Below are 21,900 nucleotides of genomic sequence, written 5' to 3'. Positions count from 1 at the left end.
CTCGGGCGATCACTGGGCCAGTGATCGGGCGGTCGTAGCGACCGTGAGATCACTGGGCCCGCGAGCACGTGATCACTGGGCCCGTGACATCACTGGGCCCGCGAGCACGTGATCACTGGGCCCGTGACATCACTGGGCCCGCGAGCACGTGATCACTGGGCCAGCGATCGGGCGGTCGTAGCGACCGTGAGATCACTGGGCCCGTGACATCACTGGGCCCGCGAGCACGCGATCACTGGGCCCGTGACATCACTGGGCCCGCGAGCACGTGATGACTGGGCCCGTGACATCACTGGGCCCGCGAGCACGCGATCACTGGGCCCGTGACATCACTGGGCCCGCGAGCACGTGATGACTGGGCCCGTGACATCACTGGGCCCGCGCTCGGGCGATCACTGGGCCAGTGATCGGGCGGTCGTAGCGACCGTGAGATCACTGGGCCCGCGAGCACGTGATCACTGGGCCCGTGACATCACTGGGCCCGCGAGCACGTGATCACTGGGCCCGTGACATCACTGGGCCCGCGAGCACGTGATCACTGGGCCAGCGATCGGGCGGTCGTAGCGACCGTGAGATCACTGGGCCCGTGACATCACTGGGCCCGCGAGCACGCGATCACTGGGCCCGTGACATCACTGGGCCCGCGAGCACGTGATCACTGGGCCAGCGATCGGGCGGTCGTAGCGACTGTGATATCACTCCGCCCACGGTCGCTGCGTCCGCGATCGCAGAGGCAGCAATCCGGTCGCGAGTCAGAGCCCACGCGGAGCGCCTCCCCCGATGGCAGTGTGGCTTCGCCGCAACGGGCGGACCCAGCTCAAGGCAACTCTGTTTCAAGCTGACGTTAAAAAGCATTCTGTCAGAGATTGTTGTTGTTATTATGGGAGGTTATTGAAGTTGGTGGCTTTTTATTATTATTCTGCATTCTGGAGTTAAACGATACATGCCATTTGGTTTAAAAGGAACCGTACGATAAAATTGAACACTGGTTAACCGATTCCCACGATGTTTAACTTCAACGGTATATGTATACAGTATATATATAAAAACACTACAAAGGAAATCTCCGTTTGAGAACAAGCACAGCACAAACCAGCACTTCTCCAGAAAGAAAGCCATCCGGGGACTTGCCGTTACGGGAACACACCAATCAGCACGTGTTGCTCTTTTGGTTCTAGTTAATCATAGTTCTGATTGTAATGCCAAAAAGGTAAAAATTAAAAAATAAATCGATTGTCCCACTCTCGATCAATCAAACCCACGCGTCTCCACCGTGCGCCCAGAGCGCCCAGATCTCCGCACCCCACCCAAAGACTTGCACGAATTCCACCGGGGGGGGGGGGGGTGGGGACTGCTCGCCGGACGCCGTGCTCCGGCACACGCTCCGGCACACGCTCCGGCACACGCTCGGCCCGCAGCGCCAAGCCACACTATCTAATGCAGCAGTTTCACTGGCACGACGCCATCACCATTCAAGTCCTCGCTGGCCCGCAGGCTACGGAAACAAAGGCAAGAATAAAGTCCTTGTTGGGCCATCAGCCTTCCCGAGGCTATGGCCATTTGAACTCACCACTTATTTATTTTTTGTCGTTATTAATATATATCTTTTTTAACTGGGGGGGGGGGGGGGGGTTCCACCAGAGAACATGGGAATTCAGAGGCACAATTTGTTTGTCTGTTAGGCAAGCGTCGGAATTGTGTGCTTCAGGCCTCCGAAGGACTCGACTTCAATAACACACCCACCGTGCCTACGATTAAGGCATAATCTCGATATTCTCATCCACAGCGGCGCACCGCGCTCAAAAATAAATACGAGTGCATTTAACACAAAAACGTGCGAATGGGACGATTCAACGCGGGTGCATGAAGGCTCCTTACAGCCTCTTCATGCACACATGCCTGAGTCTAGATTACGGGCTTAAAATAGAGCAGATATGGACATCAAATGAGACAGCGGAAATCACACGTTGGCAACACTTTGCGTGTCGCCAATTTAAAATACTGTACAGTTAAATCTCCTCAGGAATTGAGCAAATTACTTCAAATCGTTTTCGCATCACACACTATTGCCCGAGCCACATTCAGGCCCCGGGAAAAACCACTTCATGTACGTAACACAGCTAACTCTAAGCACGATACCCTGATAGTGAATTCAGATCGATGCAAGAGACCAAATGCCAAACACTGTACACCTCTGCAAGCTGGGGATAATACGGGCCTGTTGTGTCCACGCATTTGCCAAGACGGTCCCTTCGCGAGACGGCGAATACGAGTTGGCAGTCTCATGGACGCATCGCAGGGGTGGGTGCTGCCGAAAGTCACGAGCCCCCATCGGATCTGTGCCGTACGTTCGGGAATAAAAGCGGCGTCGTGGAGCCTCGGACTATTCGTGAAACTCCTCCATTTCCAAGCGGCCTCACGTCCCAGCGACAGCAGCAGCAGCAGCAACATCGGCAGCGGTAGCTACTACAGTAGAGACAGGTGGTGACGTCCAGTCATGACAGGAATTCATCCTCGCGCCCAACGGAACAAGGCTCCGTCGCGGCCCACAGAGTGCGGAAACGTACGCGACGAAAACGCAAGCCGCCTGGTCCCCGTGGCAGCTCAGTCTCGAAGGTGCGGCGTCTTCATTTCTTGTCGATGGCGTTGAAGAACCACTCGGTGAACTTGCGCAGCTGCGTGGCCGCCGTCTGCGACTCCTGCTGCAGGCGCACGTTGTCCTCCCTCAGGTCCTCCAGCTCGGCCTGCAGCGCCGCCTTGTCCGTCTTCTCCTACGGAACACGCCGGCGACGGCCGGCGGCGCACGTGTCGGGTGAAAACACGGAGAGCGTCGCGCGTTGGGGGGGGGGGCCCCCCCCCCCCGAACCGCTCACAGCTCACGAGAACCGACGGGCGGGGAGGTGACCGAGCAAGGCGACGAGAGGATTTCCGCGCGTCTACGGGAATGAAACATTCATCCAGACCGAGACGCCGAGAAAGACCCGGCTGGACTATGCAGAGACTTTTTTCTTTCATTGCCCCACATTTGTGCATCACATTCAAGCGTGGGGGTTATAAGTCACTGTGTGGAAAAATAAATCAGCGCGACTGTGTTTACTTTTAATACGTTCTTCTCGTAACACAACCTCTCTCTCTCTCTCATGTGTTCGGTATTCAACAAAGACCCTCCCCGTCTAGCCTGAACACACTTCAGGGGCAAGTGCTGTTGGTGAGCACCTCTATAAAGGCCGGCAAAGCACACGAGAGGGTGGTGTGGCCAGCACCACACCCGGCCGACTTTGTTTACTCGTTTGAGGTTGAGTCGACCTAGGGGAGGCTCAGGACCGGTTCAGGTAATCGTTACTGGTGTTGGACTTTCCTCTTCCCCTCCACTGCTGCGTTACAAATGTTTCAGTGCCTGATGTTTTGCTTGAATCACAAGTGTTTTGTTTACGATATTTAACATTCGATAGTTTTTTTTCCCCTTGCACAATTTGCTTTTAATCCACGCTGTTGCTTGAGTAACCCAGGTCTCCCTTAAAAGTGAGGCTTGGTGTCTCAGTAGGCTCTCACCGGGTTCAAAATCAAAGTGTCCTATCTGCCTGTCCCCATCGCTCACTTGGTATTGGACGCCCGTTCCTGCACAGTGTCGTGGGACTCGACAAATTTAACCCCGGCTAGCGTCGCGTCAGTGTCGCGCAAACAGGTGCCAACATTCTCTGACAAACCTTCTGGAGGTCTTCCTGAAGCTGCTTTAAGATGCTCTCCAGCTGCCCGACTTTAACGGTGAGAGATTTAGGAGAGTCATCCCTGAAAAAAATAAAAATAACGATGCGTTTGCGACGATCCCATTAATCACCACGCACTGCTCGGCCCTGGGCCGTGGCCTTGTGCAATGCCCTGGGCATAACGCGCGCACAATTACCACGTGTTTGTGCATCTGACAGCACCGCACACGGCCTGCGAATGCGATTAAAACTGCATGAATCTGCGAAATGTAATTACGCTGTGGCAGTAATCGGAGCTAATTTTATTTCAGGTAGTTCTACGCGACCTTGCTACGCCTGGTTTTGAATAATGACCGTGTGTAATGACGCAGGAAAGAGAATAAAATGTTGCATTAAACCCGAGAACACATTTACGTAATTTTGTCGAGTGGCGTTACGTCCGAAGGCAATGCCGCGGCTTCGGATTTTAAAAGGAGAGCGTGCCGAGCAGAACTGGAGCCTAAAAAACATTTTTAATCAAAGTGCTGTGGAATCTAATGGGATACACGGCATAGCAATGCTTATTTATATATATTGCTTTCTTCCCGTTAGCTCCCTCTTTTCCACGAACCTCGTCTGAAGATTATTCTTTGGTTCTTTCGGTAAAGTCACGTATAAAGATACTTTACTACGCGTCTTCTTCGTACTCATTGACATGTAATTTTTTTCTCTAACCCCTCCCTCTCTCTGCCTCCGCCCCCCTCTGTCTATTTAAGGCCACCCCACAGAGACGATCACCCCTCTCTGTACCTGTGTTGCCCGCTCTGTGTATCTTGGTGATATCTGTCTGCTTATATGTCTGTCTATAGTTTTCTGGTTAGATTTTATGTTGCTATTTCATTATACCTGATGATGATTGCTTGTGTTGCAATCGAAACGTCGTATGCTATTATTTAATGTATTATTTTATCTTTATACGTGACTTTACCGAAAGAACCAAAGAATAATTCCTGCAGTCACGAAAGCTCCAAAATTAAGATCGTCTGAAGATGTGTACAATAAACAGACCATTTCAGTCCGAATGTACTTTCAACCTGGGACGACTATTTTTTGTGAGATTCTGGGCCACTCTGAAAAAGGGTTAAAATGTCAAGAACCCCTCAGCGTCACGTCCTTCAAATGAAACTTAAAACTCAAGGCGTCTGCCAAACATCAGGGGCGCACTACAGAGCCTGAATCGTAACATCGGCGAATGTTTATTCCTCCCCCCCCAACCCCGATTATGGCCACCACCAATGTTTCTCACGTTGCCGCGTTACATTTTTTTTTGTTTCACCCCCACCACGGCGCTCATCTCACAGACCACACTGGAGAAGCTGGACGCGAAGAGTCATGAATAAGCACCGCCCACCGGTTTATCGGTAGTTAGCCAACAGACGCCACCCCCTCCTGAGTAGAAGTTCCACAGGTCCGTAGGATTTAAGTACTTCCTGCCTCCACTGCCCCGACCGAAGCTTCCACCCCTCGTCCCCACAGATCGTAAAACAAACCGGAGGGGCTGACAGCTCCTGTGCGGTGTGGCCTTCAGCGAGGAGGGGGGGGGGTGGGGGGGCTGGCAGATGGTTTAGCACCGTGCGGAGATGGTTGACTATAACACAAGTGGAACAGTTTGAAGGGGAACTGCTCGCATGCCTCAATAGCCTCCACGGAAGCGAGTCTCTCGTGGGATTCTCATCGCTTTCATTTACGTTTGAAGGATGGCTCTTTTAGAGTCGCACTCTATGGAAAAAGTTTGTGTTGAAAATGGGAAACGTCCCCTTTAAAATGACCGAGAGCCTCTATTCATCTGAGTTACGCCACTGCGCCGACAAGTTAATTCAAACGACAAACTTCCCATTCCCTGTGTCTGCGAGTTCAACGGCTCATTCTAAAAGCACATTTCATCAAATCCTATTCGAGAGCCACCCAGTCTTTAGCCCCCTAACCATAGAACTCATCCGTCATAAGCGGGCCGGTTTAAAACGCAATTCCTTGCAAGTTTAGTGGAGAGATGTTTTTGCGTTGTAAAATAAGTCTCGTTTTCCAATACTGCCCAGCAGAAAAGGCATTGCCGAGGCAGCAGTGAAGGCCTCTGCTATAGCAAAGTTCCTGCAGGTGGGGTCCTCGTCACGTCCACAGTAAAAGCCGCCTCGACCCCGACCCTTTACAGAGCAGCCAGGCAGGGGAATTTAAGGTCACCAGACCCCAGGTCGCGACCTCTGTTCGTTAATTTTAATTAAAATATGCATCGAGACCAAAATACCACCGCAAGTAAACGGCTTCCCTGTGCGTGCATTGTCCACACGCGTGCACACGCACGCACGCACACGCACGCACGCACACACTCACACGCGAGCGCTAATGTAATGCAGCACCTAAAATGGTGTTAGCGGACGAGACAACGTGTAAATGTTCGCCAGCGATAGTGCAAAGTGAGGATAGCCTTAGGAATAGAAGTTGACGACAGTGATGTGCAAACACTAAAATGCAAAGCAGGGTGTCGACACATGCGATTGCAATTATTTGGGTAATGGTAGAAATGCGATGAAGATAATCGCACATAAATTACTTCACGGAAGACGATGCATGAACAGCTACGCGCCGCACCGGACGCGTTTTAAGCGTGGCTGAGATTTCAACGGAAGGTCCTGGGTCACGTGACGCTCAACAAGTCGGTGACTCAGCAGCCCCGTGACTGAGCGACACAACTCTGAATTTCCAGTGCTTTAAATGGACGGACGCATGGACGCACGGGCAAGACGTTGGGACAGACGGACAGACAAATGGACGGACGGGTGGACTGGACGGACGAATTGACGGGACTGAGCCACGGGACTGCTCACCCCACGAGCGACGCCGAGGGAAGGTGGACGTCTGCCTGGTCGCCCTCCGCCAGCTCGGCGATGCAGCCCATGTCGTCCACATCGAGCATCCCCCCCAGCACGCTCGTCACCCGCTGGTCTGCAGAGCGGGCAAGGAGAACGGGCGGGTGGGGGGGGTCAAACGTGGGCAATCGACGACACCGAGAAGAAGCCACACACCGTTCACCTAAGCACTCGTGTGGTGCACCCCGGCTAGTGGGGACGGAAGACGACCCAGGTGCTAGATGGGAATGGGGAATCCAATTCCACCCAGCTGACCGGCTAAACAGGATTTTTCCGGAGGAGCGGAATGTCGGCTTAAAGCGTGGCCGATGGGATCATTCGCGCTCGGTCGCTTGCGCAACTCTTGACCTTTCAACTAAACCTCTCACAGCAAAATTAACCCCCCCCCCCCGTGGCATCACCGCCACCGGTTCACACGGCGCGCGGGTATTGACCGGCCGTGCAGGGGGGAGGAATGCCGCGCCTCTCCGTGCCGCGGAGAAGACGCGCACAATGGGAAGCATTGTAGCCCTGCTTAGCATCCACCCCCCCCCCTGCCGCCACCGCCCCTTCCTCGTACGCCTAAACCCCCCACTCCCTGCATTCATCGAACATGACAGTTCTTAGGCAGCATGCAATTTTAATGTATTAACCAGAGAGAGAGAGAGAGAGAAAATCGCGGTGAAAATGAAAATAAGACTTGGGCAATTAATCAAACAGCGAGTTACTGACTGGCAGAATGTCTTCAAGATGTACATTTAATAAACAGCTGCTGCAATAATAAGCTTTCCTGTGACGAGCACTGACAAACGCATTTAATTGCCCAAATCCTTATTTACATTTGCAATTTTTTTTCTTCTTCCAGTGCACAGCAAACACACGGGTTGTTTAGGCGAGCGGAGAATGTGAGAGGGCCATGGGGTTGATGACCGGAGTTCGTTATCGACGAGCGAGCCGATGGCCCGTTGCCGTAGGTGTTGTCGTTAGATTGGTCTTAAGTTGGGTCCGTGACATTCACATTCATCTAAAATGCAAGTCGTAAAAAAACTGACGATTCGAAGATATTGCGAGTCGCGAAACCCGATTTTCTTTTTTTAATACACAGACGACGGGCAAGACGCGAGACCGTAATAAAACCGTAGGCAAGGGAACGCGAAACAAATGTTATTGCGGTTGTGCGCGAAGTCGTCTCACGTTCCACAACCCAGGCCGAGAAGAGTGAGTCACGCAATCGGAGAAACACAAGATACAAACGTCCGCCGCTCACAAGGTCCCCCACCCCCCACCACCACCCTCCTGAGAGTTTGAGAGTTCACAGAATTTCAAGGGCGATTCAAAACACAGAAAGAGGGGGAGGGAGGAAAAACGAACTACCAACAGCACAGCACAGCAGGCTACGGGCAACGCAAGTACGTGACACGTCAGCCACAGAAGGCTCCGGAGAGCGAGAGAAAAAATAGCTCAAAGTATTTCAAACAGAAAAGCACTTCAGATGAGATCGGCATCTGTCATTGTGCGAGGGAATTGGGGGTCGACGGGTCACCTATCTCACTGCTCGCGCTGCCACCGCTGGAGGAGACGCTCATCACGTCTATGCCTACGGGGGACACACGCAGCGCGCGGGCGCCGTAGTCGGGAGGGGGTCAAATGCAGAGGCCGCGACACGGTGGCAGCCACGGCAACCGCGACGGCAACGGCAGGTCAGCACGAGCACGATCGCAATTACCTACGCCGGGGGGGGGCGGCTTCCCAAACCCCCAATCTTCGCAACTCCAAGTGGAACGCCTTCTTCCACATCTACCAATTTTACCTACTTTTTAAATACCGATTAAGTTGTAGGACACTCCACGTGCCTGACGATTGCTAAAAACACGTCCCACGTGAAGTAAACAACGGCGAATCAAATTCACCGCCACTCGCGCGATCACATTGGGCCTCTTTAGTGGCCATCGGTCAACGTGTAAGAGTGAGCGACTTTATTTTAATATGAACGGCGCATACATTGGTTAAGACGGAAGGTGTCCCGTGATGGCTCACGAGGATTGGCGTTTGGGAAGTGCTGCCCTATGTCTACACCGCACGACAGAGGGGTTAATAATGTGTCCCTGCACGAGTGGCACTAGGGTCGTGTGCATTGGCCAGGACTGCCCAGACTACAGAGGTCGCAACCAGGTACCCGATACCCGTACCCTACCCGATACCCGGCTACCCGTACCCGGCCGGGTACGGGTAGCCGTTTGCGACCCTGGTGTGGCCGGGTACGGGTACGGGTAGGCCGTGAGTCACTGGTGAGTAACCGTTTGTCACTCATTTCGGGTAGGGTACGGGGTAGGGTTCGGGTACCCGTACCCGGCCGGGTACGGGTACGGGTACCCATTTGCGACCCTGGTGTGGCCGGGTACGGGTACGGGTAAGGAATCAAAACCCGTTTGCGACCTCTGCCAGACCATCACCTCTACACTTTGTGGTCACATGGTCACCTCAATAAATGTGTTTTTCCCAACATAAGGAGCGACCTGCCCTTGGTTCCTTTACCCCGGAACATTGGCTGGGCAATGCCGCTCTGCGCCAGCGCAGGATTACCGGAGGACTGCTTGCTCGCCGAGAGCCGTCTCGTGCAGCCTTGAAGGTGCAGACTCTTTAGTGGGGGGGGCGGCGGGGGTTGATGACCCGCACGGTGACTCGCGCACACAGGCACGCACCGGATCAATCGTCCTTCAAGGCGTCCTTGCCTCGTGCAGATGCGTAATCGATATTCCCCCCCTCGTGTGACACTTCATGCTGCTCTTTTGTTTCATTCCCAATCCGCAGAACTGCAGGGGTCACACACCTGCAACACTCCGTTCCGCTCGGCGTGCATCCGACGCGCTCCGCACCGACACCGCGCACCCCACACACACACCCCCCCCCCCCACACGCCACCACACCAAACCCACGCGCCTTCACGATGAACCCCAGGTTCCGGGCTACGCTAGCTGGGCGAGTAATTACGCGGCGCTTAACGAGGACACCTCGCTTAGCGGCACGGCACGGCACGGCACGGCACGGCGGTAATGAGAACGGACGAGCGCGCGGCCGTTACCCATGGGTCATGCATTTTATCCACTCGCTCGGAGAGCCATGCCAAGGGTCAGCTCGTGACCAATTAGCAGCACGGACAAAAAAAAACACCACACCAGCGGCAATTACCTTCCACGAAGAGAGTGTAAGAGAGTTCTACGAAGGAAAAAAAATCACAAGTGAGACGTTTCTCGTTTTTGACGGCCCCATTGGCGGCGGCGGAGCGAGTGCAACTCTAATGAGCTGGCACCGCCACCGCCGCTTGCACCGGGCGCCAACGGGTCCCGTGCGGGAACTCGCTCGCTCGCGCGCTCCAGAAATGTCAGCCAATCGGTTTCATCTCCCGATACTTAGAAACTTCGCCGCGCACCGCTGCGACTCGCCGTTCAAATGAAGAAACAAATTGAACGGGGCCGGGGATTTTTTCAGAGCAAGCAACACGTCTCCGGCAAAATAGGTCCCGTAGCAGTTTATTTTAATTTCAGGTGTGCTTTGAATTCTTGAGTGCTGTCCAAAATCACTTCGCCTCTGCGGTGTACTAACGAACCTTGACGTGGATGCAACTTGCGAAACTTCTTACGCGTTCGATATACGCGGTGCCGTGCTCTGCAGCATGCGTGTACAGTGCCAAAATGGTGAAACTGCTAATGAAGTAACAAAATATACCCTGCGAGTGTGCGCATGTGAAATACATTAAATGTGCGCGTGCACACAAGGACTGCAGATATTTTTAGCGTCTCTTGAGGCTCGAAAGAACGTTGGAATGCTGTCGGCAATGAATGTCATCCGTCCGCATAGGCGGCCCCGAGCCAATAGTATATATTCCACATTCCTATGACAGGGGCTATTCTGAATATTTATAAAACACGGTAAGCGTGGGCGAGCGGAAGCTGTGGCGCAGTGGTGATCGCTTTGCGATATTAATCTGGCGGCGAGCGATATCCGAATCGCTCCTGGGCCTCCCGCCTCTTCACAAACCCACACTGACCGACTAGGTGAAGTATGGTTGAACAACCGGGATGGAGTGGGGAGGCCTTCTTCCAGAGGTGGACGGATCAATGGCTGTGAACTATTATTTTTATCATACGGACGAAAGACGCTGTAAACTATTGCTTTTTGCTGCATTCGATCGCACGTATGAAGTATATGAGATGCACACAGCTGGCCGGGGCGTCTGGACGCCGCCGCCATACCAGACGTCTCGAACGTGTCCCCCCTCCCCCCACCCCCAAACGAAGTCGTGGCCGCGTGCGGGCAGCGAGAACAAGCCCGCCACGGGCGGTGCTCACCTTCGAAGGCGCGCGCCGCGTCCACCAGCGTCGCCCACTCGAGGCCCGCGGCCGCGTCGGGCAGCGGCAGCAGCTCCTCCACGTCGCGCACGGCTAGACGTGGCAGCGACTCCTCCGAGCCCGACGAGTCCACTGCGGCGGCACGCGGGCGGGCACGCGGGGATTACCGTCGGCGACGGGGCGAGGTACGGCGCGTATTGACGGCGAGCGGCGCAGGTCGGCACGTGGTCACGCGGCGTGTGGCACGGCGCACGATGGCATGTGGTCCACAGCATGGTACATGGGACAAAGTTCCCCCGGGTAGCCTTAACAGAATGCTGGAGCAAGTGCTATTAGCGAGGCACCTATGAAGGCCGGGATGGCAAACGAGGGGGTGGGTGGCCAGCACCACGCCCGGTGTAAACATCCCCAGTGGCGATGTTTACACACCGCACCAGGTACACATTTTAGGCTGAATCGAACTAGGGGAGGCCCAGGACCATTTCAGATAATCGCTGTCGCTAGTAGTGGCCGCGAGTTAGAATCGAACTCGGGTCCCCGGGTTCGCAGCGGCACAAGGCGAGGCATTGCACGGCACAAGACACAAGTCGCCCAGCGCGCGGTTCACATTGCGTGGCAAGCGGCACCACAGCACGGAGCGCGGCACGCGGCGTAACGGGCACGAGCCGCGGGGGGCGGCATCCGTACCGGAGAGGCCCGACATGCGGCAAGCGGGCAGCACGGCGTGGGAGGGCGGCTGCGCGTGGCCGGCGGGGAACCCCGGCGGCAGGAGGTAGTCGCCCGCGGGCGCCGCTTGCTCGAGGAGCGAGTCGCGCGCGCCGCCCACGCAGCCGTCACGCCGGCACAGGCTCTCGTCCGAGTGCGTCCGCTGCAGCCGCCTGCGGGCCAGCGCCGGGGTCTGCTCCAGCGACAGCTGCATGCGCAGCAGGAGGGAGTGGGGGTGGGTGGCGGGGTACAGCGGTGGGGGGGGGGGAGTTAGGGGAAGGCGCGGAAGCAAACCGATGTCGGTCAGGCGTCGCGTCTCGACGAATGCCGCTCTGGCGCGCCTCGATGCGATGCGGCCGCATTCCACACGTTCTGTGCCTCTGGGTCAAAGTGTCGCGTGCATCCGCACGTTGAACTTCTTCAGCGCCGCACGTAACCAACCGTGCTAATCGGGGGTGTGGGGGAAGGACAATGTGCTGCTGCCGCTGGCGCTGCCTGCTGGTACTCGGCAAAGATTCTTCGGTTCATCAGACTGAAATCGCTAATTGCGGTCATGATATGCGCGCATCCAATCGTGTGCGCGAGAATTGATTAGTTAGAGGTGGGCAGAGATGACGTGCAAATGTTATTTTTAGGCTGCCGATTTAATGAGATGGAACGTGAGACAGACGATGGAAATGAGAAGGACGGTGAAGGTGAGAGAGTACAAATGAGACAAGGAAAGAATCGATTCGCGAATCTCAACGGTGACCCACATCTCGTAACCATTCATCATATCTCAGGAGCGGTTGAATTGTGCCCAATTTGCGAATAGAGGCTGCAGGGAGATTCCTCCAGTGTCTGCGGAATCCAACAGGGCAAGGGAATCGAGCCTGGAGATCCAGTGTGTGTGAGCGTGCGTCTACGTATGTTGAACTTCTTCCACACCTTACATAATCAACCGTGCTAATCAGGTGTGTGTGTGTGTATTGGGGAGTGGTGGAGCAGCGGTTAGCGCGCTGTGCTACGAACCAGGCGACCCGAGTTCGATTCCTGTTCACGACCAACACCAGTGAACGATTATCTGAACTGATCCTGGGCCTCCCCTAGGTCAACTCAGCCTCAACTCGGGAGACAAATGTGGCTGGTGGTCGTCCTGGCCAGCCACCCCCTCTCGTGTGCCGTTCCGGTCTGCATTAGGTGCTCGCCAACAGCACTTGGCCCCAACAGTCTGTTACAGGCTATACGGGGCCTCTTTGTTTGTATGTGTGTGTGTGTGCTGCTTCGCCACTCCAGACTCTTCAATATTGGCTCAAGGGCACGGCATTATGTTATCCCTTTCTTCCTTGAGCCACATTAGCCGCGTGGTAATGGACACAAGTAAACACTGCCGAGTGGCTCCGAGGACGAATTGAGCTCCGTGCGTTTTCTCCGCGGTGTTAATTTGAACAAATGATGACCAGGCTCCAAGAAAGCGGCTTGGAAATGTTTGCGCTGCAGAGTCTAGGAAAACATCGATCCATTAAAACCTCCGAATGTGTTTTTTTGTGTTTCCCTATTGCGGAAATGCAGTGACTGCTTACACGCAGTCACTGCCAACACGCAGTCATTATGAACATACAATCACTACGAACACAACATCTCCGATTAGCACGGCTGGCTACGTACGGTGCAAAAGAAGTTCAACATACGGCAGACACGCAAACCACGACCGCGCGCACACAGACGCACGCTCATCCACGCTCACACGCACGCACGCGCGCGAATGTGGACTAACAAGCCAAGAGCAGCCGTAGGAGTGGGGACGGGTGACGGACCTCATCCCGAACGTGCATCCTGCCGTGGGGGGGCGACATCAACTCCGGGATCCCGTCTGACGCCGCCTCCGCCTCGGCTTTGCGCAGCGATCGTGCGGTGGCGGTGGCGCGCTGCCTCGCCCACGAAACGGTGTCGCTGACGTCGCTGCCCAGACGCCTGGCGCACACACCGTCACATTTCAAAATTGCAATACGGCGACCTCCGACCGGCGCGTGAACCAAGAGGGGGGGGGAGCGGTCAGTTTCGCGGCGCAACGCGTTAAACCCATTGTGTGAGCGTGCACGCACACACGCGCGCGCGCCGCCCCCCCTCCCACGCCCTGCACACGCGCCGACCTAATGCGCTAATGGGGTCGTGCGTTGCCTCGTGACCAATTACCCCACGAGCCGCCGAAAAAATTAAATTATCCCGTGCCTGGGGCGTGGGCGCGTGGGAGCGGACGTAAAGCTCGGAGGAGCGAGACACACACCAGGCTCTCCGCCCCGACCTGCCATGACCTCATCGCACAGCGGTTCACGTGGCTGTGAACTCCACACAGCAGCACTGAACGAGGACCGCCAGGAGGTGATGAAAGGTTTTGAGGTCGATACGCACTTACCAGGCGTAAGACGATTCATCGGTTCATTGAGCGACTGGATTCTTTCGCTCGCGATGTGCGTCTCGAATCGCGTTTGGAAAAAGATACCTCACTTGAGAGCTACGCGCTATTTGCCAATATACCTTGGGACGGAGAGAAAGAACAACCCAGAGCAACGAACTCGGTATACGTACGGCACGGACAAGATGAACGCACACGCATGTAGTGCACACGCATGTAATGCACACGCATGTAGTGCACACGCATGTAATGCACACGCACATGGAGTGCACACGCATGTAATGCACACGCCTGTAGTGCACACGCATGTAGTGCACACGCATGTAGTGCACACGCATGTAGTGCACACGCACGTAGTGCACACGCATGTAGTGCACACGCATGTAGTGCACACGCATGTAATGCACACGCACATGGAGTGCACACGCATGTAATGCACACGCCTGTAGTGCACACGCATGTAGTGCACACGCATGTAGTGCACACGCATGTAATGCACACGCATGTAATGCACACGCCTGTAGTGCACACGCATGTAATGCACACGCCTGTAGTGGACACGCATGTAGTGCACACGCATGTAGTGCACACGCATGTAATGCACACGCATGTAATGCACACGCCTGTAGTGCACACGCATGTAGTGCACACGCATGTAGTGCACACGCCTGTAGTGCACACGCATGTAGTGCACACGCCTGTAGTGCACACGCATGTAGTGCACACGCATGTAATGCACACGCATGTAGTGCCCAGCTGTAGGGGTGGGGTGGTGTGGATGGCGTGCCGCTCATTCTGGGTGAAGCTCACAACAGCCTGCGAGGCGACGAGGCCAACACTGGATGGCAGTATCGCGAGCAGATTTCAAATTCTCAAGAGGCCCCCGACCTTATTCCAGGGACGTGCGGTCAGGGGAGGCAGGGGAGGCAGAGCCTCATCTCAGATACTCCAATGGAAATAGCTGTTACGAATACAATAAAGATTTTGTGCTATAAATGTCATTTCTGTACGATTCCAGTCATTTTTATTGCCAAAATATGTAATCATTACATTGGTGACTAATGTAATCATTACATTGGTGACATACAGAGACATAGTAAGAGGGGCACGCTCTTATTGCCCGCGCTCCATCCAGTTACTGAGGGGTTGCGCAATCAGAGGGGAGGCTGAGCTCGTTGCTGCCTCACCTCTCCTCTCTTCCCTGTCTTTGCAGCGGAGCTCCGTCGATTTGGCGATTTTTACTATAAAAATGATTGAAAATTACATTTATAACACAGATCAGTGGAAAGATCTGAATATTAATTTGATTGGATTATTTTTGACTTTGCGTAACAGCTATTTTCACTGGAGTATGACGGGTGAAGCTCTGCCTCCCCTGCCTCCCCTGACCGCACGTCCCTGCCTTATTTAGAAGAAATATGGAGACCCATGGGACAAATTTCAATACTCTAATTTATGCTAAGTTGCACCCCAAATAATGCATTGGGAGCAAACATTCCAATATCTTCCTTCCTTCTAAGTGATGGAAAAGAATCTGCGATAATATTTTTACTCGGCCTGTTATTTGTTTGGTGTGGATGTGCGTAGCGCGGTTATTAATATCATAGCGTTACCGGCAGCGTCGTTACCGAGATGTCCCGACAAAAACGGTGGCGAGGCCGATGGCGTCAAAACGCCTGCGTAGAGTAGCACACGCGCTTCCCCCGCAGCTGTGCACTCCATTTACTTGATGAATATCCAATTTAAAATGATGAATGGCCCAACAGTCGCACCACGCTGACACCATCCATCATCGCAGGCGGAACGCGATGTGCTCGGGCACGGGGCTCGAAATTACCCGGCCCTAGCGCCTCCTCCATCGTCGCTGTCCACGCGCCGAGAGACAAACGAACTCCGTGCACACCTACATCTCCCTCTCTCCCTCTCTCCCTCTCTCCCTCGCTCACTCGCTCACTCGCTCCCTCTCTCACTCGCTCCCTCTCTCACTCGCTCCCTCTCTCACTCGCTCCCTCTCTCACTCGCTCCCTCTCTCCCTCTCTACCTCTCTACGTGAACGTACTTTACGTTCGGCTGCGAAGAGCACATCTTGTGCGATCGAACAGACACGAAGGCAAATAACCTCCCTATGACATTACAACATAATACATGTCATTAAATAGTCATTATAATGCCCCGGGTTCTTGCAATTCCGGAACCCACCGTGCGATCGCCCACGCACGCACCGCACGCGTACTTCCCGTCTTTGGCTCTGTGTTACGGTACCTGCGGTTCTCGCTGCTGTTGGGGCTCTCGGGCTTTTTCCACCCCCTCAGGTAGCTCCCGCTGGCGCCCTGGCGCGGGTAGAAGGGGGGGCCCACGCCCCCAACGCCCCGGCCCTCCTCGCCCAGGGAGCTCTTGCTGCGAGCGCGCGTGCCAGGGCTGCTGCCGGCGTGCCGCGAGCTACTGCAGTGCGCGACAAGGCCGGGGGTCAGGGGGCGTGGGCGGTGAGTGGGGGGGGGTGGATGAGACAAACCACTCGGAATTGGTCAATCAGGAAAATAATCAACACGTGTTTAAAAGTATCAGCAAGTGTGCGATGCAGGCTGTACGGTGAGTGTTTTGAGACACAAGCGCGTCATTCGTGAAGCCCCATGATGAAGCATGGCAACAGCTCCCAGTGAGCCCGACGGGCAGCATGCAGCAGGGCATTCCTGGAATAAACCAGGTGGCTCTGCTTCAAGAGGGAGCCCCACCTGCCAGACACCCAGCATCACCCCCAACCAGAAGCCACCCTGTGGACCCGAGCCGATCTATCGCCTCCGCGTACCCGCACGTATGGGAACGCAAGCGGCGCCTCATCTGTGCCGGCATGGGGAGACGATAGTTTGTGCTGCTGCAAGAAAGAATCAGCAGTAGGAGCTGCAGCAGCAGCAGCAGCGCCTGCCGTCCCAACGGCGCGTCGCCAGGCGCGCACCGCTGCTGTGCCGCACACACGTTGCAGGGAAAGCGAGCGCAAGCCCAAATCTCACCTGGCCAGGTTGCACCCAATGGCTGCCCCGCCGGAGTTCACAAATGGAGCTCAAGGTACTTCTGTGCCAATTGCATCGTTACAGAGAAACTGCACGGAGTTTCCCTTTCAATCGTACGCTTAACTGCGGTGTCTGTGTTTTCAAACCATTAAACGAAAAAAGATATTGCCTATAAGGTCCGGTTGCACGCAAAATTGGTACGAAAAGCAACCGAGACGATTGCACGGGGAGAGAATACGCGCGAGTGAAACGCAGGCGCAAGCGCTGGTGGTGGCGGTGGTCGATTGCGGTGTCTGGAAAGGAAGCCAACCCTGGCTTCCTTGTGACCTCTCCCATGATGCAATGTGCCCAAGCACCATCATGACCGCGCTGCTATGAACTGCATCGGCGCGCTGATTTACCGAACGAATTCTACGTTTCCCAAGGCGTGGAACATTCTGGATGAAGATAAGAGGTTGAGAACTTCTGAAAATCTGACGAAGACGGCAGAGACAGCAGCACAATGAGAATCCTGTACACTCTTAAGTACTAGACGGTGAATAGCATGGTCAGAATATCACGTGCTAACTCTATATCTTGTGCACGCGTGCAAATGCTTAAATCTTTTCAGCATTAAGTGCGAGTCTTTATTTCCAACTACATTCCAAGTCTGGGGTAAAAAAGAAAAATACCTTCCTTTTATTTGTTGACAATGAACAAAGACGACAAAACTCAAACAAAAAGTGCAGCCAACGTCGATTGGGAGCAGTGGAGGGGAGGGGGAGGGACGCGGCCTCGTACCTGGACTGGGAAGGAATGTTGGAGGGACTCCCAGAATGCAGTGGGCTGCCGTGTGACCGCGCGGTCCCTCTGTCGTCGCGACCGCCCCCCCTGTGGGCGCGTTCCCCGGCCGCTCTGTGGGCACCGCTCCCATCCCCCCGGGCGGCGCGGGCCGAAGCGTGGCCCGAGGCGAGCGGCGTGCCGCGCGGCGTCGCCGTGTCGATGCCGCTGTCCGTGGACGTTCCCGGCGCCGTCAGCTGCTGGGAAGTGATGGAGACCGCCACGGCGCCGCCGCCGCCGCCGCCGCCGCCGGAGGCCGCGTCCCGGTCCGAGGGGGCGCCGTCGCTCGGGTGAAACCAGCGGTCGTCGCTGGCGCAGCTGGAGCCCGTGCTGGACAACGTGTTGCTGCTCGAGTGGCTGGAGTAGCGGTGCTCCACGGCCTGCGGACAGGTGTGGCCGGGGCAGCATCGTGGGTCACGTCGCCGGTGCCGGCACCGAATCGACGCCTGCGGTGCTTGCCGCTGGCCGTCAAGGTCGACGGTGCACGCGTGCGCCAAATTTCAAGGTAAAAAGTAGATTTAAAATAAATAATCCTCTGCATTTTCAGTTTAGGTAAAACCAGCCAAATGAGCAAAACACTTTAGTTTAAAAATCTCACAATTTACAAATTGCTCTCCTGGCGGTGGCGAGCCGGATGTTGTTGGATGCTGCTCTGGTCTCAGCGACACGGACACCGCGCTCACCGCCTGAGCCTGGTTAAACCACTGTTGCATTGATAATTTTTAACCCCGATCGCAACCAACGTCACATTTCTACGAACGAACTCAAAGCGATTCACAGACGCGCATTAAAAAACGTACAATATCGTCGCGGCTCCACTGCCAAATGTTGTGTGAATTGCTTACAAGCCATGTGTTCGCTCAAGCGCAAAAGTTGCCACTTTAAACGGCACCGCACGTGCCATGTGGCTTCAGTGCTGCAATTCAATTTAGAAATGCATTTGAGCATGGGGCTACCTTGCCCCCCCCCCCCCCCCCGCGTAACCCCTCTCTCCGGACCCACAGGTCTCTGGCACCTGCACACACCAATTCCGCATCTCTGCTGCCCATGTATAATTCACCACCCTGCCAGATGCCTCGTCAGCGCTACCGTCCCTGACGCGATCAGACTGAACGAAATCCACTTAGAGCAGCTCTGTGCAAACGGTGGCACTCGAGAGAGAGAGAGAAAGATCTCATCGCAAGCGAAATCTAAACGACGATGGGAAGGACGCCTAACTGGTCACCCCCAACTATTATTTAGTAACAAAAATATATTTTTGTAACATAAATGTTATTTGTGGCACCGTGGTAATATGACACACGAAGGGGCAGGATTCACATAGCAAAGTTGCAATAGCTCATTACGGGCTCTGGCACGCGATCCGTCGTTTAGTCTTATCCGTGCGGCACGGTTCGTGAGGTGTACTGCACTTGATGGCTGTCGCCAAGTTTAATCCCAACAACAAACGCGACACGGAGCCTGCAGTGGAGGCCGCGAGAGGGGGTGAGGGGTGGGGGGGTGGGGCAAACGTTGCACTCAAGGGCTGCACCGCTATGCGGGTAGCTGCGCTGCTGCCACGGCCAGGGACAGATAACGCGCCCCGTGCGCAGCAACTCAAACGCGACGACAGACGACCCCGCCGCCTACTCTTGCGCACACGCTCCGCTCGTCTCTAGTTGATTAAAAAGGAGGAAAACTTGTTTTCCAAAAGTATTAAATATCAAGGGCAGGCGAGTCTCAATATTAGCCCATCCGTCCTGGCACATCGCCGCCGTGCCGGCATTGCCGTAGTCGGATGAGAAGTAACGAGGGAGATACCCGAAGCTCGCGCGGGTCAGAGTGTTTTGAAACATTGTCAGGATGGGCCCCAGAGCGGGCTCGAGTTACCGAGATGTCCATCTCACTGGGGAGGAGATGCGTCGTACGGCCACGGTGCTGCGGGAACCGTCCTGGAACGCGCACGCAATCGCTTTTGTTTTTGCAATCAACCTCGTGACAAAGCAGCTCTATTCTCTCGGGAGTAAAGCCGACTTGTCGGGCAACGCAAGCCACGATGGTAATTTTCTTCAAACGCCCACAGGCAACGAAACTCAAGGCGCGCTGCACTAAAATTATCGAGGCGGCCGGGTGGCTCAGAGGTCAGCACACCGAGCAGTGAACAGAGGTTCACATCCGGGTATCGGCCACCTGTCATTAAACAAGGACCTCGTGTGCAGTGAGTTGTGCACAGACAAAAAACCCACCATGTTAAATTTGACCCTGCGCTTAAAATGTCTCAAATTCCAGACGTGATAATTAATAACATTAGTTTGACTATCGCACAACGAACGTTTGTCTCTGTATCAGGCATGGTAGCAATATATCTCCTTTCTTCAAAACACGGGATTAGGACTTCGTGTCTGAACTGTTACGGGACAAGAAGGAGCTCATCAAGCTGAAGCTGCTCCAACCGTAGTAATTTGTTGTTGTTAAATCTCCAGACATCTCAACAGGCAACTATGAGACCTTTTAATTCCTGCCAAGTCCACAAGCCAGCTTCCGCGGATTGACTGCTCAGTGAACATCATCTTGGTGGGGATCTTTCCTTGCCCATAATTGATTCGATATTTAAATACCTCCGTCCGTAGGCCGCTCTCTAACGTAAGAGTTGTGTGCTATTTCGGAAGGCGCTCTTAATCGATGCTTCATCTCCTGACGCCCAGAGTGATATTGGGATTAAATTGGGAGCAAAGAGAAAATAAAGAGAGATTTCAATGAATAGTTGGTGTAAATCAGGTGAATAAAAATGTCATTCTCAAGACTTTGTAAAGAAATAACCAGCTTCAAAATACAACCAAAGAATCAAGTGGCAGCAAAAACGAGCATATCAAGTTTCAAGGAGGTCGTTTGTTTTCTGAAAATGTTTGGGAAAAATGGTAGCTACTAACCCAATTAATTTATCGAATGAAAACACAGCCGCTGCCGTTGACTTTCCAAAAAAATGGTACTCGTTTTATCCACCCCGGAGAAATGAAGATGATGAGCTGCATGGACCCCCCGACTGAGATTTGTATTCGCAACCTTCCGCTTACAAGCATCGCGCTCTAAACGCAAGGCTACAGATAAATACTGTATATAAACATATTAAGAGGTCAAGTTATCGCCCATCATTAATTAACACGAAGAGCAATAAGAGCGGGGGGGGGGGATTATCCGAGTGCCGAACAGCAGGGATAAGCGGTAATTGCCTGGGCGAGCATGCCACGCGAATCTCATCTCAAGCCGCTTGATTTGTGGTCTGCTAATTCAAGCTCCCAGCAGAGAATGACCTTTATCGTGGTGCTCAACGTATTGTACCTTTTGCGCTCGATGTGCGGTAACATTTACCCTGGAATCAGTGAAATGAGCGGTGCCCTCATGTCGGATATTCACAAACCCTGGAAGGACACGTGCGAAAGGTACGCGCGCACGCACGTGTGTGCATGTGTGTGTACGCGTGGGGAGCGGTAGTGCAGCGGTTAGCACGCTGCGCTATGAACCCGGCGACCCGGGTTCGATTCCCGCTCACGGCCAACACCAGTGACGATTAATTATCTGAACCGGTCCTGGGCCTCCCCTAGGTCGACTCAGCCTCAAATTAGTACCTGGCACGGTGTGTAAACATCGCCACTGGGGAGACAAAGGCGGCCGGGCATGGCACTGGCCAAGCCACCCGCCGCGCTCCGCGCTGGCTTTAATTGGCACTCGCTTAAGAGCACGATACCCAACAATCTGTTCAAGGCTACACAAGGAATCTTCCGACTCTGCATGGGTCTCACTGCCAAATCGCATCATGGCACCCTCCTGCCCTACCTCAGGGCACATACGGTGGTCTTGGCTGAATGAGACGGCTCTCCCCGCTGGTTGCCCCACACATCCCTCTTTCCGGCCCCCCGCAGGTAACGTTGGCTGAGGGTAATGGAGCGTGAGAGGCTAAAATGGAAAGAGGCAGTCGGCCTGCCTATTGCAGATTATTTTACATCATTAGAGCTTCTTTATGCCTTTTAAAGGCCCCCCCCCCCACCTCGAGAGCAG

General features: G+C 54.4%; 1 protein-coding gene across 5 annotated transcripts in view; it reads right to left on the bottom strand.

Annotated features, from left to right (window-relative positions):
- Positions 1-1,386: 1,386 nt before the first annotated feature.
- LOC144719813 (signal-induced proliferation-associated 1-like protein 2) overlaps positions 1,387-21,900 on the bottom strand; it is a 103,461-nt gene continuing 82,947 nt past the window's right edge. For 3 of the 5 annotated variants that reach the window (XM_078596019.1, XM_078596020.1, XM_078596021.1), the window contains 9 exons: positions 17,827-18,245; positions 17,448-17,519; positions 16,301-16,480; positions 13,440-13,596; positions 11,626-11,851; positions 10,939-11,070; positions 6,569-6,686; positions 3,708-3,789; positions 1,387-2,771 (listed from right to left, as the gene is read on the bottom strand). In XM_078596019.1, the coding sequence (XP_078452145.1) occupies positions 2,628-2,771; positions 3,708-3,789; positions 6,569-6,686; positions 10,939-11,070; positions 11,626-11,851; positions 13,440-13,596; positions 16,301-16,480; positions 17,448-17,519; positions 17,827-18,245 (1,530 nt within the window). In that variant the 3' untranslated portion in view covers positions 1,387-2,627. The remainder of the gene's footprint in view (positions 2,772-3,707; positions 3,790-6,568; positions 6,687-10,938; positions 11,071-11,625; positions 11,852-13,439; positions 13,597-16,300; positions 16,481-17,447; positions 17,520-17,826; positions 18,246-21,900) is intronic. The other 2 variants (XM_078596023.1, XM_078596022.1) reach the window with 2 other exon arrangements.

This window comes from Lampetra planeri, chromosome 7 (genome assembly GCF_965212315.1).
Source record: "Lampetra planeri chromosome 7, kcLamPlan1.2.h2, whole genome shotgun sequence".
In the NCBI taxonomy this organism is placed as follows: Eukaryota; Metazoa; Chordata; class Hyperoartia; order Petromyzontiformes; family Petromyzontidae; genus Lampetra; species Lampetra planeri.
This window is presented reverse-complemented; position numbering and strand designations above follow the sequence as displayed.